The sequence below is a fragment of the Chiloscyllium plagiosum genome, unplaced genomic scaffold (assembly GCF_037043375.1).
Source record: "Chiloscyllium plagiosum isolate Xiang-an unplaced genomic scaffold, Cpla_swu_hap1 HiC_scaffold_7, whole genome shotgun sequence".
In the NCBI taxonomy this organism is placed as follows: domain Eukaryota; kingdom Metazoa; phylum Chordata; class Chondrichthyes; order Orectolobiformes; family Hemiscylliidae; genus Chiloscyllium; species Chiloscyllium plagiosum.
In genome coordinates, this window is record NW_028270145.1 from 51,254,082 (window position 1) to 51,275,910 (window position 21,829).

The window sequence follows — 21,829 nt, forward strand, 5'->3', positions numbered from 1 at the left end:
TGTATCTCATACATTCTTTTTCTTTTTAGTGGATAGGCACTGCAGCTGCATCTAGTGGCAGAAGTCTGTAATAAGGCATTGCAGAGTATTTTTTTCATGGTAGTCTAGATGTTAATACTTAAATCTAGAAAGATTGTTAACAAGGATTTCATTGAGATATATAAATGTGAAGTTGTATAATAGCTGAATGAGATAGCAGATATAGTAAAGGCAAAAGTATTTGTGATGCTTGAAGTGCTACTGAATCATATAAACAAAATGCAAGGTTACTGGAAGTATGACTTAAGTTTTCTTAAATACGCAAAAAGCAAATGATTAATATTTCTGTAGGTGAATTTTTAAAAAAATTATATTTGTTAATGTATAAAATTTATTCTTTTATGGAAATACATTTGCTATAAAAGTGATAAGGGTTGCTAAGAAAGTCAGCAGAGCTTGGAATAAAATAATGTACCTGGGAGGTCAATCATTTATGGAGGACATTTATGATCTCATTAAATTTATTATTGCCTATTCATTATTGGATGGATTTAATGTCAGCTTTAAATAGTGGTAACAGTCTTCCACCTGAGTTGGAAACTGTGGGATTCACTCCAAAACTTAAATATTAATGTATGGTAGGCTGAAAGATCATTGAAATTTTGCATGGAATGTCAGAGATGAGAATTCAACTCTATCAAAGCTGTGTTTAAAAAATGCCTTTAACATAATAAAGTGTCCAAATGCACTTTGTTGGAGCATTATAAAGCAAAATTTAGCACTGAGCCACGTAAGGACATATTGGGGCAGATAACTAAAATCTATGTCAAAGGGGTAAGTTTGAGGAACATCTTTAAAGAAGGACAAGTAGACAGAGACCTTTAAGGATGAAATTCTAGAGCTGAAGGCACAAGAATGGTGGAGTATTTAAATTTGGGAACTTTGAAGCAACCAGAATTGGAGGATTAAAGATACGGAGTGCTGTGGGGTTGAGGTGATTAGAGATTAGAAAGGCTGAGATCATGAAGGGATTTGAAGACACTTGTGAAATTTTTAAAGCTAAGACATTGATTAAATGGTAGATAGCATAGGTTGATGTAGTGGTGATGGATGATCAAGGACATGGGCATCAGATTTTTAGATAATCTCCAGTTTACAGAGGGTAGAATATGGCCATGAGGTGTGTTGGAAAGGTCTGGTCTAGAAGTTGCAAAGGCTTCAGTAGCATCAGATGAGCCTGAGGGGAGGTGTGGGTGAAGCTGTGGAAGTGGAAATATCCAGTCCTGGTTATGCAGAGATAAGTGACTAAAAACTCATCTTTTTAAACTGTGATGCAGTTCTGTTGCGCAGTTCTCTTTAAGACAGATGACATCACAACATGTTACACTTAGGTATGAAAGGTCCATATCTTACACTCTATAAATTCAGTTGCTTGTCAGTTTGCAAATTGGTCTGTTAGTCAGCCAGTCAACTGCATATATAATGAAATAGTAATTTAAGTATGCAAATAACCCGCAGACTTGTATTGAAAACAACAAATGTTGGAGATGACTCTTCATCAGAGAGTCATTTAGATTCGAAACATTACCTCTGTCCCTCCATGAATGTTGCCTGACCCGCTGTGATCTCCAGCATTTGTTTTTAGTTCAGATCCCAGCATCTGCAGTAATTTGCTCCTATCCAGACTAGTACATCTGAGAAATGATATTAATGTACCTAGTTAGTTGTTAATAAACTTCTAGATACCAATACAAACACGACTCTGTAATATATGTTACATGTGATAACATATAGGAAGCCACAAAACACATCAAATATTATCGTTCTCATTCTGCTTATGCATTAAGCAGTTGCCAGTAGCTGGAGTCAGTAGCTAAGGAACAAAGTTCATGGCAAGGATCAAAGACCAACGCTTTGGGTCTTTCCAGTATTAAATTGGAGGAATTGTCTACTCTTGCTGCACAAATTTCAGACAAGCAGTCAGATAATTTAAAGGCAGTGGTAGAGTGAGGAGAGTGCTGGTGAGGTTTAGCTTGGTGTTATCAAACATGTGAGAATGGACCATGCAGTTTCGAATGATGATGTTAAGAGAGAAGGGCAGGATATATGACAGAAATGGCAGAGGCCGTGGTTAAATTTTCAGGGAAACTAGAGATAATGGTGTGGGTACATGTTGCAGGTGATTTTCTAGCACTGATTAGATAAAGAATGGAAACAGCGGAGTGCGTTCCCATCCTAATGGAGGACAGATGTTGGGAGGTAGATACTATTGTCAACCAAGTGACAGACTTGATTGGCAGTTTGATAATGATGAAGAGAGTGAGTTTGGATGATGATTTGTAATTTTGATAAGAGTTATTTCTATGCATTGGCTGGACCTTTCACCAGATTGGGGGATTCAAACCTGGGTTCTAGGCAAGAAGGCCACATTTTATGCTTTTTTTGAAACATTAACTGGACATTTGTGTCACTGCCATTTGTCTATTTTTATGAAGTACAAAACAGTTGATCTCATAATATCAGTAACTCAAAGACCGAATTTGTTTTATGTGAAGGATTTGGGATGTTTCTGAAAGCTGTGATAAAGAACTTAATTAATTTTTAAAATGTTCTTCTGTGGTATTCCTATAGCCTTCTAAATCATTTTATTTAGTTCCATAGTAGATATTTCATAGCAAACTTGTAAAAAAAAAGTGCTCTAACAATGCAGCAGACAAATCAAATTGTCAATCTTCCATGTCTGCTATTTCTTTAAGAATGACATTTTAAAATTTCTCCAAATGTATGAACTATTCCAGCTGTTTGAGCTGTGTGTTATTTGCAGGTTATGCGTGTTATTATATTATGTGTAAATGCACAATTCACCGTTTTGAATCAGTGATTCGAAAGATCCTGGTGATCATAATAGTCAGTGGAGGCTCAGTATATATGCCACATTGTTTTTTAAGTAACCGTGGTATCAAATTTGTCTAAATATATTTGTCATCCTATTGATCTGTGTTGTGATTTGTGATGCATTCTGGGGGCCAAAGTATCTTCTGTTAAACTACAGTTAAAAATGATAGAAATCAACTTCTGACTTTCAGTCCCATCTTGGCTCGGCCTAGCAGCTGTCGCTAGAAATGACAGACTTGACGCACATTCTATTAAGGCTGAAAATGTGTTGCTGGAAAAGCGCAGCAGGTCAGGCAGCATCCAAGGAAAAGGAGAATTGACGTTTCGGGCATAAGCCCTTCTTCAGGAATTCCTGAAGAAGGGCTTATGCCCGAAACGTCGATTCTCCTGTTCCTTGGATGCTGCCTGACCTGCTGCGCTTTTCCAGCAACACATTTTCAGCTCTGATCTCCAGCATCTGCAGTCCTCACTTTCTCCTCGCACATTCTATTAAAACAACATAAATGCTGCATTCAATATTCAATACAATAGGAGTAATAGATTGAGAGTTTGCTGTGATAGTCAAAGAGTATGGTACTGGAAAAATACAGCCGGTCAAGCAGCATCCGAGGAACAGGAGAATTAACGTTTCAGGCATAAGCCCTTCATCAGGATTGAGCCTTGTGCGCCAAGGGGATTGAGAGATAAGTGGGAGGGGGATGGGGCTGAGGGAAGGTAGCTGGGAATGCAATTGGTAGATGAAGAGGGAGGGGGTGGTGGTGAAAGTGATAGGTTGGAGAGTAGGATGGAGCAGATAAGTGGGAAGCCCCCCCTTCAGCTACCTATCACACTCTCAGCTACCCTCCCCCCCTCCCCAGCCTTATTCTTCTCCCTTGCCCTGCCCCCCATTTATCTCTCAGCCCCCTTGGTGCACAAGCCTCATTTCTGATGAAGGACTTATGCCTGAAATGTCGATTCTCCTGCTCCTTGTCTGTTGCCTGACGAGCTGTGCTTTTCTAGCACTACACTCTTTGACTCTGATCTCCAGCATCTGCAGTCCTCACTTTCTCCTTTGCTGTGATAGTGGCAATTAACTGCTGAAATAATATGGTTTAATTTAATGGATGGAATAGGCTTCTGGTTGTATTGTTGGTTTGTTGGTGTCACCTTGTATGAATTATTTGTAATCTACAATATCAAGTAGTTGCAGTTTCTTTTTTCGGTCAAGTTTGACACTTTTGATGCAATTAGTAGGAATGCACACTTATTTACCTTGAGGCATTGAATCAACATCCCACATTCTATCATGTGTGTTTTTCGCAAATTTTGTCTGTTCTTCTAATCAACTTTTAATGAATAAATCAATGTTATTAATAAAATGAGCATGCAGAAAACATTCACAGTGAAGTTGCCATTGTGTTTGACTAAATTTCTTTGGAATATATCATAACGGGACTGATTTTGCTTTGATTGTATGATTGATTTTAACAGTTTTACAATTGATGGACCATAAACCATGGTTCAGCAAAATGATGCTATATATCTTTGAAATATATATTGAAATTGATCATCGTATCCTGTTCACAAGTTCATCTTATGCTTTCTATTGGCTACTTCAAAAACTGCAGTGTTATTATCTATAACATAAAAAAGCTTGCATCAGATGTGCATTACAAGTTATGACTTCAAATCCCATAATGAAAAGTTGTAAAATTAAATTCAATAAATTTGATAATTTATGGGTTAGCCCCAGGAATAAATTACCTTCAATACTGCTAGATTATTTTAAAACCTCAAATGGTTCACAAAAGACCTTCAGCAAAGGGAGTCTGGCCACTCTGCCTGATTTAGCCAGCACTTGACTCCAGTCTCACAATATGTACTTGACCTCTAATGCCCTCTTTAGTGGCCTAGTAAGGCACCTCAGTCATGAGCAGCTTTGCATCCTGTCACAAACCTTACTTCCTAATGTTTGTGTTTATTAGTTGCTCTTGTCTGTCAACAATTATCATTAGAAATTACTATCAGGATTTTCTACCTATTCACAATCCAGTTACAGATTGCTCTAAAAGGAATGTTTCTGAAGTCTCCCAATCCCATTAACATTTTTGTACCTGTAAAACCAAACTTGTATTCATCAAATGATTGTGTGTATTGCCACAGGCAATTGACAGTAGTAATGCATTGTAAACTTTGTACATTGCGCTAACTTCCATTCCTCTTCATAAATTCCTGGACAAATTTGTAATGGAAACTGCTGAGATAAATTTATCATGTTGTAATTGCCACCCACCTTCCAGTAGTGCAGTAAAAGCTCCTAGATAAAGTTCTGTCAAAGATAGAATCAGTTTTAAACAAGTCAGCATTTGAATGTAGGTTTAATAGCACCGTATATTATTAAAGAAAGATCTTTCATGATGTATAATTTAATTTGGAAACTAAAATCTGACACTACGAACTGCTAACTTGTGACACGTGCTGCAACAGTACCTTTACAAATGGAAAAAAAAGTGCAACCTTATTCTTTCACCATCTCTCTGCTTGTTGGTTTAGATTGCCTCCCAATAAGGTAGTGTCTCAATCTCAAAGTTCTCATCTTTGTTTTCAAATTCCTCCATGGCCACACCTTTTCCTACCTCCGTAACGTTTTTTTAGCTTTACAGCTCACCAAAATCTCTGCCTTCTTCAAATTCTGGCCTCTTTCTTGGTCATTCCTGATTCTAATGACTTCACCTTTGGCAGCCATGCTTTTAACAATCTGGGCCCTAGGCACAGAAGTTTCATCCCTAAACATTACTACCTCATTCCCTTTCAAAATCCATTTAAACCTACTTCATTTGTTCTATAATCTGCCTGTTCCTTGATATCAAATTTTATTTGTTGGTGAAACGCTTGGGACATTTTAGTACATTAAAGGCAAGTTGTTATTGAACCATTATCTTCAGATTAACTTTTAGCGTGGATCTTATTTATTTGAGCAGAACTGCTTAACACTGCAAAATAGTTTTATGCCCTTTAGACAGAGCCTCATCTGCCTTTCTTAAGTCTTCTTCCTCCACCTTTGAAAGCTTTTCCTAGCTTATGGATTTGACCAAAGTGTTGAGATTTCAGGATTTGTAAACATTTTGTGAGTCTTGACACTCCCACAAAAGCCCTTTCTGATGCTGCAGTCTGTTTATTTGATCTCATGCACAAATCTTGAGAGCTTAAAAAGGAAAACACCGATAAATGGATCTGTGTTTTGGTGGATAATAGGTATAAATTTACACACCTTACCACCACTTCACTTGAGGACTTTGATTTCCTATTGACAGCTTCCTAACCTCCATCTCATCCCCAGCTCCATTCTGTTTTTCTTTTCGTACCTGTTTTCTTTCTCCTGGTTTGTCCCCCATGTCCAACCTGCTGCTGCTCCTGTGTCTTCCCCTCACAATCCTCTTCTGTTGCATCCTTTACCTCTTCTTTGTCATTGTCATCCTCTTTCTGTTCTTCTTTCCAGATTTCTTCCTCCCTATCCTCTTCTAGCATTGATTACTATGCATCAGTAGACTTGATAATGTATTCAGTGTTACAAAGAATAAATAATCTTATCCTCGAACTCACTATTATAAATAACATGGCAGAGCTGCTAGAGTTATGTGTACTTGTTAAAAAATCAAGTTAATATCATTTTGAAATTTTGATATAGGATGCCCCATTACAACAAACACAAACTGTATCAACTATTCGTCCAGCATCTTTGCAAGTTCCTAATGTACTACTTGCAAATTCAGAAACTGGTGTTGTCATACAACAGGCTTTGCCCTCTCCAACCTCTACTTCTGTCATCACACAGACTCCACCAACAAACAGAAATATAGTGTAAGTATTGAGAATTGTTTTTCATTTATGATGTCAAATATAGTCCAATCAAATACTGGGAAGTTTTGGTCTCAGCATCTGCTTGTCCAGATAAAACGAAATTTGCTTGAAAGTTTCTTAATTAAAAAGTAACTGAATGATCCAATCAGAATCTAACAAGTTGTGCAAGAATGGAAGCAACTGCAGATGTTCGAAATTTGAGATTAAAAGAAATTAGATGTCAGGTTAGCACTTGATAGCATTGTTTCTTTTGAGTCAGAAAATGTGTTTAAGCCCCACCGTAGTCTTGAGCGTGCAATATGGACTGACAATTCAGTACAATTGTAAGGGAATGTTACATTGTCAAAAGTACTGCCGTTTGGATGAGACCTTAAACTAATATCTTTTCTGCCTGGTCAAATAGATGTAAAATATTCTATGCCACTGTTTATATAGGAGCAGGGATTTCTCCTATTCTTCTACAACAGTTTTGACCTAACACCACCACAGGCTGGTTGCTCATCTCATTTATTGTTTATGGGATGTTATTGCATGCAACTTGACCTCCATGCTTATTAAACATTGTTACAAAGACTGCTTTAAGTCGTTAATTTGGTTGTAATGTGCTTGTATAAGTTCAAGTTCTTTATTCCAAGGTTTTTTTTTTGGTTATACCTTAAGAAAAAGCTAAGTATTTTGGGAAAAGGTCATAATTTCATATAGAATTGATTCCAACAAAATTTAAAAATTTTGAATGAAGGGGTGAGTAGTTAAAGCTTTGAAATCATTTATAAATTAGTGCAATTTGAATTGTTTCACCTGCACAGTTGTACAATTTAAAAGTATGCTTCTAATAATTGTACCAATGTTTATTCGAACTGCAGTTACAGTAATTCTAAAATTTTGCTTATTTCTAGACCAGTATCTGGTTCAGTTCCTCTCTTGTTACAGCTACCTAATGGACAGACCATGCCTGTCACTATTCCTGCATCAATCACAAACCCATCTGTCCGTATTCATACAACAGTTCCTGTAAGTGGACAAAAGCATATTAGAATATTACATTAACCTTTTATATTTCTGTAGTATGTTAATCAATTTTAATATGTTTCGGTGAGGGGTGTGGTCTTTGCTTAATCTTTGTATGTTAGTATATGAAATGAGCAAGTTTCTTATTTCACTAATGGCAATGAAAGTCTGTAAGCTGCTACAGAAGGGCATATTGTGATTTAATTCTCCACACCAAACATAGAATTTTGTTGTTGTGTCAGGGACTTGCCTTCTGGCTGGATAGCCAATAAGGGACCCATGCTATCTGATATTGCTAAACCTTGCTAAACCACACACCAATCAGCTAGTTTTAAGGCCACCATTTGGCCTTTCCTTGGAATCAAACTCAATGGCTAGATTTTATGCCTTACAGTAGCCGCTAGCTAATCAGAGGCCAGCAGGGATTGCAGTCACTGAGCACCACTGAGGAGGCCATGGGTTCTTTCTGGTAAGATATCCACAACAGCGTCTATAAGCATGGAGCAGATATGCTGTAGATAAGTAATGCAACAGGGGCTGGGTCTGTAGCACAGGAGTGTGGCTTTCATTGGGCCACTCCCTTTTCTCGTCACTGCTGTCAACCTAAGGTGAGAAACAGCCCGAATTTGTCATGCATATCAAATTTGCAGCTGGGCTAATTCTGGCAATGGCAGAATTTGTACAGCTACAGAAGAGTCTCAATTAGTGGAGGGGCATCAAAGCTGACAGTGAACCTCTCTGCCCAGAAATTATTTCTGGTGGAGGTAGAAATGCAGCAGGGTTCTGGTAGAACACCACCCCATATAATTGAATACCCTTTCTGCCTTCAGACTTGATGCCAGCGAAATTAGAAGGTTCTGCCCAAATTTAGATACTCTGAAGCTGCAAATTTAACAGATATTTCAAATATAAACCAACCATTTAATAAGAAATGGGCAGTTGCAACTTGATACCATAGAGGGTGAGACTGGGGAATTAATCATGGGAAACAAGGAAATGGTAGCGACTTTGAATAAGTATTTTGCATCATCCTTCACAGTAGAAGATATAAAAGCATCTTCAGAATCAGAGAAAAATGAGCATCAAAGGAATTAAGGAATTTAAAGTAATCATAATCATCATTAGAGGAAAAAGTACTAAGAAAGTAAATGGGGCTAACAGCTACCTTAGATTCTGGAAAGGCACCAATGGATTGGAAAACCATAAATGTAACTCCACTATTCAAGAATGTAGAGAGGCAGAAAGCAAGAAACAATAGTTCAGTTCATTTAACATCTGTCTTTAAGAAAATACTGCGATCTATTAAGGAGGGAGCAGGAAGACATTATATTATAAAGACACAGCAAATATAATTTTGTGTAAGTGAAATTATGATTGTCAGATTTATTATAGTCCTTTGAAGATGTAACAAACAGGGTGGATAAAATGAGCAAGTAGATTCAGTGCATTTGAGTTTCCAAAGAGTATTTAATAATATACCACATTGGTTGCAGGACAAGATAATGACTTGCAGTGTTAGGCGATGATTTAATAGCAGAGATAGAGGATTGAATAACTGACAAGATGCAGAGAATCAGGATAAACAAATCATCTTCAAGTTGGCAAACTATAACTAGTGGAGTACCATAGAGATCAGTGCTGAGGCCTCAACTACTTGCAATCTGCATTCATGATTTGGTTGAAGGGGCTGACTGTATTGTGGTCTCAAGGTAGGAAAGTAAGTTGTGAAGAGAACACAAATGAGTCTGCAAAGAAATATCAGTAGGTGAAAAGAGTGGGCTGAAGTTTGGTGGAAAGAATAGAAAAGCAGAATACTATTTACCACTGTACAGAGAGATCTGAATGTCCTTGTGCATGATTCACAAAAAGCTAGCATACAAGTTTATGATTAGGAAGGCAAATCAAATGTCTGCCTTTATTATAAAAGGGATGGAGTTTTAAAGTCGGGAAATCTTGCTACAGTCCTGCAGGACTATGATGAATCTACACATGTGTTGTGCACAGTTTTGGTCTCTTTACTTAAGGAAGGATGTAATTGCATTAGAAGAAATTCAAATAATATTAACTTGGTCAATTCCTGGAATTGAGGTTGTCTTGCGCAGAAAGATTGGACCTGTGTTTATTGAAGTTTAGAAGGCTTAAAGATTATCTTCTGGCAGCATACAAGATCCTAAGGAAACTTGTCAGGTTAAATGTTGAAAGGAGACAGTAAGGACTGCAGATGCTGGAAGCCAGAGTTAATAGATGTGAAGCTGGAAAAGCACAGCAGGTCAGACCAAATCTGAGGAGTAGGAAAGCTGACATTTTAGGCCAAAGCCCTCTGTCAGGACTGGGGAGGGAGCCCAGAATTATATAGAGGGAGGGTTTGGGGCTGGGGAAAGGGTAGGTGGGATCGAGGTAGATGGTTGCAGGTAGGAGGAGGGGTGGAGCAGAGAGGCGAGTCGGAAAATGGTCATGTCAGGGAGGTTGGTGGGGAGTTACGGTGAGTGGATGCTGGACATAGGATAAGGCTGGGGGTGGACAGATTTTGGAGCTGGTGAAGTCAATATTGAGGCCATTGGGCTGTAAACTCTTTAGATGAAGTCTCAGGTGTTCCTCCAGTTTATGTTTGGCCTCACTCTGGCAGTGGAGGAGGCCAAGTATTGACATGTCGCTGGGGGAGTGGGAAGGAGTATTAAAATGGGTGGCAACTGGAAGATCGGGTTGGTTGATGCGTGCAGAAAGCAGATGCTCTGCCAACCGTTCCCCGAGTCAGCGTTTGGTCTCCCTGATATGGAAGAGACCACACCAGGAGCAATGAATGCGATAGATGAGGTTGGATGGAGTATTGGTGATTCTCTGGTCGATCTAGAAGGATTTTTTAGGGCCTTGGATGGAGGTGAGAAGATGATGTGGGGGCAGGTGTTGCACCCCTTGGGGTTGCCGGGAAATGTACCAGGTGTGGTGGAGAAAGTCGTGCGGAGTGTAGAATTTACGAGGGAGTTACGGGGTGAAAGTCCCTGCGGAAAGCAGACAGGTGGGGAAGGAAAATACCTTTTTGGTGGCAAAAATGTCAGAGGATGATATGTTGGATTTGGAGGTTGGTGGGATGGTACATGAGGACTAAGGGTACTCTATTGTTATGGGGGAAGGAGGTTTGAGGGCAGAAGTGCAGAAGATGGAGGAAATGCAGTTGAGGGCATCATTAATCACAGAGGAGGAGAAACTGCGGTCCCGAATGTTAAAAGAATGTTTTTGTTTTGAAAGGTATTTCCCCTTATGAAGAGACTAGAATCAGTTGATATAATTTAAAATTAAAGACTCTGATATTTAAGATGGGATGCGGAGAAATTATTTCCCTTTTGAGTGTTATGTATGTTGAAACTTGTTACCTCAGAATAGTGGCGGTAGGGTTATTTCTTATTTTTAAGGTAGAATTAGATAGGCTGATTACTAACAAGACATTCAAAAGATATAGGGAATAACCAGGAAAGTGTGTTCAGGTTACAATCAGATCAGTCATTGTCTTGTCAAGTGGTGGAGAACTTTGAGGAACTGATCAGCTTACTCGTAATTTAAATGTTTGTATATTCACATGTCAGCAAATGTGGGTGTAATTAATGAGTCCTGTGTTCCTCACTCTGATCTCTTGCATATCTCATCTTGCTCATAGCAACACAGAAAATTGGAGCAGGCCATTCAGCTCTTCGTGCCTGCTTCACCATTGATGCTAATTGTGGCTGATCGTCCAACTCAGAATTGTATTTCCATGTTCACCCCATGCCCTTTGATCCCTTTAGCCCTAAGAACTATATCTTGACACTTTTGTGACCTCAACTGTGTGGGCGGCACGGTGGCACAGTGGTTAGCACTGCTGCCTCACAGCGCCAGAGACCCGGGTTCAATTCCCGACTCAGGCGACTGACTGTGTGGAGTTTGCACGTTCTCCCCGTGTCTGCTTGGGTTTCCTCCGGGTGCTCCGGTTTCCTCCCACAGTCCAAAGATGTGCAGGTCAGGTGAATTGGCCATGCTAAATTGCCCATAGTGTTAGGTAAGGGGTAAATGTAGGGGTATGCGCTTTGGCGGGTCGGTGTGGACTTGTTGGGCCGAAGGGCCTGTTTCCACACTGTAAGTAATCTAATCTAATCTAACTGCTTTCTGTGGCAGTGAATTTCACAGGCTTGCCACCCTCTTGCTTAAAAAAAAACTTCTCATCTCAGTCCTAAATTGCCTACCTTGTATCCTTAAACTTTGAGCCCTAGTTCTAAACTCCCTGGTAATCGGAAATATTCTTCCTGCATTAGTTATATCTAGATCTGTTAGAATCCTGATCCTGCTCTTCTCCCTCCACCTTGCAAAATTTCATTCACTTCTGGGAATATATATTCAACTGATTGGAAATTATGCCTCAGAATTCCTTTATTTCTTCACTTGCCCTTTTGACTTTAAGGTATGTTTGTAATTATTTTAATCACAATGTTTTGGTATACTGTGATATGCCTCTAGTGCATGTGAGAATTAAATACTGACTTTCTGGCCAAGAGGACACTACTACTGCACCACAAGAATCCTGCAACAGCATTCTTATAATGTATTTAATTTACCACACATCTAAGTTATGTGAAATTTAATTCCTTGATGAAGCAATCATGTTGGCAGGTTGTGAAATGCCTTGGGATATTTAGCTGTATGAAAAGAATGGTATAAATGCAGATATATTGGTATTACAAAGATTTTATTGACTGCTCTAATTGTGCTGTTCCATTTTCTACACGATAGATTATCAGGCCTGTCACCATGGTGCCTAATATCCCTGGAATTCCAGGTCCTCCAGTCAGCAACATTGAACCTTCCTCTCCACAACCTATGCAGTCAGAAGCTAAACTGGTAAAAAGAAAAATATGTATACCTACAAGTTACTGTTATTGCTTTTATTCGTTTATCATTTTTTTAGTACTTAAGTGTAAATCAAGAGTGCAATAAAAAAAAGTGGAACCCAATAAAAATATGATTAACAATATGATTAAAAGGGGATTCTTTTAATATCCCCTTTTGCTGTCAGATTCCATCTGTATGCACCCTTTTTTGTAGTGATTAATTTGAAAAACTGATTGTTTTAAATTATTTGCTAGTTATATTCTTCATTTTTTTGTTTTAATGTATTTACAAGGTTTTCCTTGTGAATTTTCAGACTGTCAGTGTGAGAAGCGACTAAAACTAGTTTTAAACATGAAAAGTGCTGATGCTTCTCTCTCGTGGCATATGACGTGACAAAAACAATGACTGCAAATCTTTCAAGATTTGGCTTCAAGTTAGTTACTAGATTCTGGGTTAGTGGTGCTGGAAAAGCACAGCAGTTCAGGCAGCATCGGAGGAGCAGTAAAATCGACGTTTCGGGCAAAAGCCCTTCATCAGGAATAAAGGCAGAGAACCTGAAGGGTGGAGAGATAAGCTAGAGGAGGGTGGGGGTGGGGAGAAAGTAGCATAGAGTACAATAGGTGAGTGGGGGAGGGGATGAAGGTGATCGGTCGGGGAGGAGGGTGGACTGGATAGGTGGAAAAGAAGATAGGCAGGTAAAACAGGTCATGGGGATAGTGCTGAGCTGGAAGTTTGGAACAAGGGGAGGTGTGGGAAGGGAAAATGAGGAAACTGTTGAAGTCCACATTGATGCCCTGGGGTTGAAGTGTTCCGAGGCGGAAGATGAGGCGTTCTTCCTCCAGGCGTCCGGTGGTGAGGGAGCGGCGGTGAAGGAGGCCCAGGACCTCCATGTCCTCGGCAGAGTGGGCGGGGGAGTTGAAATGTTGGGCCACAGGACGGTGTGGTTGATTGGTGTGGGTGTCTCAGAGATGTTCTCTAAAGCACTCTGCTAGGAAGCGTCCAGTCTCCCCAATGTAAAGGAGACCATATCTGGAGCAACGGATACAATAAATGATATTGGTGTATGTGCAGGTAAAACTTTGATGGATGCGGAAAGCTCCTTTAGGGCCTTGGATGGAAGTGAGGGAGGAGGTGTGGGCGCAGGTTTTGCAATTCCTGCGGTGGCAGGGAAGGTGCCAGGATGGGAGGGTGGGTTGTGTGTGTGTGTGTGTGTGTGTGTGTGTGTGTGGGGGGGGGGGCGTGGAACTTGACCAGGTAGTCACGGAGGGAACGGTCTTTGCGGAAGGCGGAAAGGGGTGGGGAGGGAAATATATCCCTGGTGGTGGGGTCCGTTTGGAGGTGGCGGAAATGTCGGCGGATGATTTGGTTTATGCAAAGGTTGGTAGGGTGGAAGGTGAGCACCAGGGGTGTTCTGTCCTTGTTACGGTTGGAGGGGTGGGGTCTGAGGGCGGAGGTGCGGGATGTGGATGAGATGTGTTGGAGGGCATCTTTAACCACGTGGGAAGGGAAATTGCGGTCTCTAAAGAAGGAGGCCATCTGGTGTGTTCTGTGGTGGAACTGGTCCTCCTGGGAGCAGATACGGCGGAGGTAGAGGAATTGGGAATACAGGATGGCATTTTTGCAGGAGGTATGGTGGGAAGAGGTGTAATCCAGGTAGCTGTGGGAGTCGGTGGGTTTGTAAAAAATGTCAGTGTCAAGTCGGTCATCATTAATGGAGATGGAGAGGTCCAGGAAGGGGAGGGAGGTGTCAGAGATGGTCCAGGTAAATTTAAGGTCAGGGTGGAATGTGTTGGTGAAGTTGATGAATTGCTCAACCTCCTCGCAGGAGCACGAGGTGGCGCCTACACAGTCATAAATGTAGCGGAAGAAGAGATGGGGAGTGGTGCCGGTGTAATTATCGAAGATGGACTGTTCTACGTAGCCAACAAAGCGACAGGCATAGCTGGGGCCCATACATGTGCCCATGGCTACCCCTTTGGTCTGGAGGAAGTGGGAGGATTCGAAGGAGAGGACCAGTTCAGCCAAACGAATGAGAGTGTCGGTGGAAGGGTACTATTGGGGACGTCAGGAGAGGAAGAAATGGAGGGGTTGGAGGCCCTGGTCATGGCGTATGGGGGTGTAGATGGACTGGATATCCATAGTGAAGATGAGGCGTTGGGGGCTGGGGAAATGGAAGTCTTGGAGGAGGTGGAGGGTGTGGGTGGTGTCTTGAACTTATATGAGGGGTTCCTGGACTGGGGGGAATAGGACAGTATCGAGGTCAGTAGAAATGAGTTCAGTGGGGCAAGAACATGCTGAGACAATGGCTCAGCCAGTGTGGTCAGGCTTGTGGATCTTGGGAAGGAGGTAGAACCAGGCAGTGCAGGGTTCCTGTACTATGAGGTTGGAAGCTGTGTGTGGGAGATCTCCTGAGGTGATGAGGTTCTGTATAGTCTGGGAGATGATGGTTTGGTGATGGGGGGTGGGGTCATGGTCGAGGGGGCAGTAGGAAGAGGTGTCCCTGAGTTGGCGTCTGGCTTCAGCGATGTAGAGGTCAGTGCGCCAGCCCCCACTGCTGGCTTGATGGTGAGGTCGGGATTGGAGCAGAGGGATTGGAGGGCTGCGCATTGTAAGGGTGAGAGGTTGGAGTGGGGGAGGGGGGTAGACCGGTTGAGGCGGTTAATGTCCTGGCGGCAGATGGAAATGAAGAGGTTGAGGGCAGGTAATAGGCCAGCACGGGATGTCCAGGTGGATGGAGTGTGTTGGAGGTGGGCAAAGGGGTCCTCGGAAGGTGGGCGGGTGTCCTGATTGTGAAAGTAAGCTCGGAGGCGGAGGCGGCGAAAGAAGTGTTCGACGTCACGGCGTGTATTAAATTCATTGATGCCTGGGCAGAGGGGGATGAAGGTGAGTCCTTTGAGGACTGATCGTTCGTCCTCTGAGGGAGAGGTCTGGAGGGATGGCGAAAACTCGGCAGGGCTGGGAGCTGGAATCTGGTGTGGGGGCGGAGCCCGTAACTGGAGTGGGTGTGGTGTTAGGGGAAATGGGGGTGGAGTCATGAGCAGGGGTGGTGTTCCCCTCAGGGTTCTGGGGGGCAGGGATGGTGACAGTGGGATCTGCGGGGGGCATGTCAGCAGAATGCAGGTGAGTGGCGTTGGTGGGGGTAGAAGTGGTGGAAAACACGGCAGTCACTGAGCGTATGACATCAGCGATGATGTGAGGGGTGGAAGTGATGCCACGTGAGGGGCAGAAGTGGCAGTGGAAGCGGTCGTGATGGCGGCGGAAGTGACGTCATCAATCAGCGTGGGGGTGGTGGCTGCACCAGCCGCATGGCTAATGTTACTTGACTGATATGCCTGGAAAGAGCTATTTTAGTATTCTTCACTCCCTACTCTCTCAGTTGCATATCGTTGTGCAAAGATAGGTGACAAATTAGAAGATTCAGTTGAATATTTTTTAATAAAGGAAAGAATAGTCAAAAAGTAATGAAAATTGAGGGAAATTGAGCCAGAAAAATAAAAATAGATAGTAAGAGTTTCAATGAATATTTTAAAAGCAAAGAGTTAACAAAGGGAACATTGGTCTTTTAAAAAGTGAGACTGCAGAATTAGTATGATAAATAAGGAGATGACAATGAATTTAACGGGCATTTTGCATCGATCTTTGCTGTACAGGATATAAGCAATATCCCAGAAGCAGCAACAAATCAGGATATTGAAAGGAGAGAGGAACTGAGGAAAATCGTAACCATCAGAGGAAAGTGCTACTGAGTAAATTGAAATTGCAAGCTGACAGGTGCCAAGGTGTGGAAGGTCTTTTAAGAAGTGCATTTTAACGTAGTTAATTCATTGGCTTTAATTCTTCAAAACTCCCTTCATTTGGCGAAGATCCCATTAGATTAAAAGATAGCAAATGTGACTGCGTCTTGTAAAAAAGGAAGGAGACAGAAAGCAGGGAACTACAAGCCAGTTAAATATTGGATGCTATTTTTAAAGAAGTTACAGCATGGTACTTAGATACATTCAAGGTAATCAAGTGGCAGAGTCAACAGGTTTTGTGAAAGGGAAATAATGTTTAACCAATCCGTTGCACTTCTTTGAGGAGTTAGCTTGGTGAACAAAGGCAAAATGATGGATGTGTTGCACTTTGATTTTCAGAAGGTATTTAATATTGTGCCACATCACTGATTATTGTAGAAAATGAAAGTTTATGGTGTATGGGGTATTAAATTGACATGGATAGAAGATTGGCTGGTTAATAGGAAGCCGAGAGCAGGCATAAATGGATTCTCAGGTTGACAAGATGTAATGAATGTTGTGCCACAGGGATCGATTCTGTTACCAATTTATATAAATGAGTACAGTTTAAAGAACACTCAAACTAACCACCTTTAAGGACACCCCATCCACCATCTTCACCATTCCCTGCCTTCACCACTGGTGCATTGTGGAAGTAGTTTATCCCATTTACAAGGACATAAGAAATAGGAACAGAAGTAGACCCTTCGGCCACTTGAGCCTGCTTCGCCATTCAATAGGATCTTGACTGATCTGACATTCCTCGCACCTACTCTCCTGCCCTTTCCCTGTAACCCTTGATTCCCCCACTTATTAGAATCTACCTGTCACAGCCCTAAATGTACACAAAGATTTTATGCTCACAACTGTCTGTGGAAAGGAGTTCCAAAGACACTTAACCTTCTCAGAGGAGAAATTCCTTCTCATCTCAGTGTTAAAATGGCACCCCTTTATTCTGAGACTATACTTCTAGTCCTGGACTCTTCTGAGGGGAGGCATACTCTGTGTTACCCTGTCAAGCCCCTCAAGAATTCTATATGTTTTAGTGAGATCACATTTCAGTCTTCTGAACTTCAGTGAGTAGAGCCCCAGCATGTTTAGCCTTTGCTCATAAGACAGTCTGTCCATACCAGGGATCATCGTAGTGAACCTTCTCTGAATTACCTCCAAAGAAATTGTTTCTTTCCATTAAATAAGGGGACCAAAACTTCACTCAATACTCCAGATGTGGTCTTAACGATAATCTTATACAGTTACAGTAATGCTTCTCTATTGTTATACTCCAGCACCTCAAAATAAGAGCCAACATTCCATTAGCCTCTTAGCAGAGCGCTTTAGGGAACATCTCCGGGACAGCTGCACAAATCAACCACACCACCCTGTGGCCCAAGATTTCAACTCTCCCTCCCACTCTGCCGAGGACATGGAGGTCCTGGGCCTCCTTCACCGCCGCTCCCTCACCACCAGACGCCTGGAGGAAGAACGCCTCATCCTGCGCCTCGGAACACTTCAACCCCAGGGCATTAATGTGGACTTCAACAGTTTCCTCATTTCCCCTTCCCCCCCCCCCCCCCCCCACCTCACCCTGGTTCCAAACTTCTAGCTCAGCACTGTCCCCATGACTTGTCCAACCTGCCTGTCTTCTTTTCCACCTATCCACTCCACCCTCCTCTCTGACCTATCACCTTCATCCCACCCCCCATCCACCCATTGTACTCTTTGCTACCTCCCCACACCCTCCTCCCTGACCTAGCACCTTCATCCCCACCCCCACTCACCTATTGTACTCTATGCTACTTCCTCCCCACCCCCACCCCCATCCTCCTCTCGTTTATCTCTCCACCCTTCAGGCTCTCTGCCTGTATTCCTGATGAGGGGCTTTTCCCCAAAACGTCGATTTTCCTGCTCCTCGGATGCTGCCTGAACTGCTGTGCTTTTCCAGCGCCACTCTAATCCAGAATCTGGTTTCCAGCATCTGCAGTCATTGTTTTTACCTATTCCATTAACCTTATATGCTACACACGTGGTAGCTTTCTGTGTTTTCTGTGCAATAGATCTTAAGCTAATCAGCCTAGAGTTACACGCTTTTCGCTTTCTTCCCTTTTTGAATAGTAGTGTCACATTTGTAATCTTCCAATCTTCTGGTACTTCTCCAAAATCTAATGGTGTTTTGAAAAATCCAACCTCTAACTCTGTAGCTACCTCTTTTAGGAACCTAGGATGCAAGGCATCAAGGCAGAGGATTTACCTACATTTAGTAACTGTCTCAGTTTGTCTAATGCTGCTACTTTAGTGATGGGGATCATTACTTAATTCCTCCTCTGTATTCTTTAGTAGTAACAAAATATTCAAAGTATCTTCCTCCATAAAGATGATAACAAAACACTCCTCTGCCATTTCCTAGTTCCCAAAACTCCCTAGATTCATTTTCTAAGGGGTTTTGTTCACTTTGACCACTGGCTTTTCACATAGTTAAAGAAGCTCTTGTTAGTTTTATATTGGTTTTGCTAATTTGCCCTCGTTTATTTTCTATGTTCTTATTATCTTTCTCATTCTCCTTTACTGGATTCTGAATTCCAGTCTTTGTGGTTATCAGTAACTTTGGCCTTTTCTTTCAACATAATATTCTCAACTTCCTTGATTAGCCATGGTTGGTTAATCCCTCTTTGAGAATCTTTCCTACTTACTGATATGTATTTTTGCCAAGAGTCACGAATTATCTCCTGAAATATCTGCCATTGTTTGCTTACTGTCATTCCTGCAAATCATAAAATCCCTACAGTGCAGAAAGAGGTGATTTGCCCCATGAAATTCCGAAGAGCATCCCACCTAATCTTCCCTGTAACTACATGTGGTTTTTTTTTACGATGGCTAACCCCCTAACCTGCTCATCTCTGTACAATACATAACAATCTTTACCATGTCCAATCCACCTAACCTGCTTATCTTCGAACTGTGGGAGGAAACTGGAATACCCAGAGGAAACCCACACAGACACAGAGAGAACATGTAAACTTCACACAGACAATTTCCCAGGGCTGGAATTGATCCCGGGTGCTGTGAGGAACCAGTTCTAACCACTGTGCCCACATACTACCCACTAATCTATATACCCAACTTCATTTTAGCTAACTCTATGCTCATTTCATTGTAATTTCCTTTATTTGAGCACAATATTGTAGTTTCTGATCCAAGTTCCTCATTCTTGAATAGAGTATCATGTTCTGTAATGTTACAATCGCTACTTCTTAGGGGATCTTTTAGTCTTGGGTCATTTATTTGGCCTGCCTCATTAAACATTGCCAGATCCAAGATAGCTTGCTCCCTGGTTGGCTCCATGGCATATTACTGTAGAAAACTAGCTCTAATGCTCTCTGAGTTTGTTGTCATAACTACCCATTCCAATTTCATCAATCCAATCAACATGAAGATTAAAGACACACACAATTATTGCTCTGTTCTTTTTATATGCTTCTTTTATTTGTCTCATTGCTTCTCCGACAGAACCTTTCAAACCCATGACTCTACCACCTTGAAGGGCAAGGGCAACACCACCATCTGAGTGTTCCCCTCTAACTCTCGCATCATTCTGTCCGAGAAGCATATTTCCATTCCTTTACTCTCACTGGGTCAAACTTCTGGAATTTAATTGACACCTTATGTGTCCCTACAACCCAAGGATTGCAGCTGTTTAAGAAGGCCATCACCTTCACCTTTTCATGGGAACCTAGGGAGGGGCAATAAATGCTGGCCTGGCTAGCAATTCCCACTTACCTTGAACAAATTTAAAAGAAAAGTCTTGCAGTCTGATATCATCCTTCTAATCTAAATTGATCACTTTCCAGTGCTTCCATATCCCATTTTTAATATTGTGAAAGGAACTGTAGATGTTGCTCCAAGTGTGTTCTAACAAAGATTCAGTACAGGTTTAGCAATATATCTTTACTTATTCTTTGCTCCCTCTAGATACAAACAAAGAACAACACAGCACAGGAGCAGGCCCTTTGGTCCTCCAAGCCTGTACTACCACATTTTGCCCTTCGATTGTAAAACTGTCTTCACTCAGGATCTGTATCCCTCCAGTCCATTTCTATTCATGTATTCATCCACGTGCTTCTTGAATGCTGCTATTGTGTCTGCCTCCACCACCATCTCTGGCAACACATTCCAGGCACTCACCACCCTTTGTGTGAAAAACATTTGCCTTGCACATCTCTTTAAACTTGCCCTCCTCACATCTTGAACCTATGTCCAATAATAATTCACCCCTCCAAACTGGGAAAAAGCCTCATACTTTGCTCTATAAACCTCTGTTATGTCGCCCCTCAACCTCCTGCGTTCCAGTGAAAAAAACGCAGCTTATCCAACCATTCTTCATAGTTAAAATCCCCCTTACGAGGCGAAGCTTGGTAGAAGTTTTGCTGCACCCTCTCCAATGTATCCACATCCTTCTAGTAGTGTGGTGACCAGAACTTTATTTACTTATTTATTTATTTTGTGGGATGTGGGTGTTACTCGCTGGCCACCATTTATTGCCAGTCCCTAGTTGCCCTTGAGACGATAGTGGTGAGCTGTCGTCTTGAACTGCTGTAGTCCACCTGTACACAATATTCCAAGTGTGGCCTAACTAAAGTTCTTTAAAGCTCCAGCATAATTTCTCTAGCCTTCTACTCAGTGCCCCTTCCAAGGAAAGCAAGCATGCCATAAGCCTTTTTTACTACCTTACGTACCTGCGTTGCTACTTTCAGTGATCTTTGGACCTGTATATCCAAATCCCTCTATGTCAATACTCTTAGGGGCCTGCCATTCACTGTATAATTTCCACCAGTACAAGGTATTTGACAAGGTTCTTCGTGATAGACTGGTTAGCAAGGTTGCATCATATGGAATACAGGGAGAACTGGCCATTTGGATGCAGAACTACTCAAAAGTAGAAGTCAGAGGGTGGTGATGGAGGGTTGATTTTGAGATTGGAGGCCAGTGATGTGCCAAGAGGATCTGTGCTGGGTCCACTGCTTTTCGTCATTTATATAAATGGTTTGGATGTGAACATAGGAGGTATGGTTAGTAAGTTTGCAGATGACACCAAAAACACCGAAATTGGAGGTGTAGTAAACAATGAAGAAGGTTACCTCAGAGTACAACGGGATTTTGATCAGATGGGCCGCTGGGTTTAATTTAGATAAATGTGAGGTGCTGCATTTTGGAAAGGTAAGTCAGTTCAGAACTTATACACTTAATGGCAAGGTCCTGGGAATTGCTGCTGAACAACGAGACCTTGGAGTGCAGGTTCATAGTTCCTTGAAAGTAGAGTTGCCAGTCAAGAGGATAGTGAAGATGATATTTGGCTTGCTTTCCTTTATTGGTCAGAACGTTGAGTGTGTGAGCTGGGAGGTCATGTTGCAGCTATACAGGACATTGGTTAGGCCACTGTTAAAATATTGTATACAATTTGTTCTCCTTCCTGTTCAAAGGGT

At 41.7% G+C, this 21,829-nt stretch overlaps 1 protein-coding gene across 1 annotated transcript in view; it reads left to right on the forward strand.

Moving 5' to 3' along the window:
- atf2 (activating transcription factor 2) overlaps nt 1–21,829 on the forward strand; it is a 155,168-nt gene that overhangs the window by 61,874 nt on the left and 71,465 nt on the right. Inside the window, exons 6-8 of the mRNA XM_043693568.2 lie at nt 6,542–6,714; nt 7,611–7,725; nt 12,481–12,588. Of these exons, the coding sequence (XP_043549503.1) occupies nt 6,542–6,714; nt 7,611–7,725; nt 12,481–12,588 (396 nt within the window). The remainder of the gene's footprint in view (nt 1–6,541; nt 6,715–7,610; nt 7,726–12,480; nt 12,589–21,829) is intronic.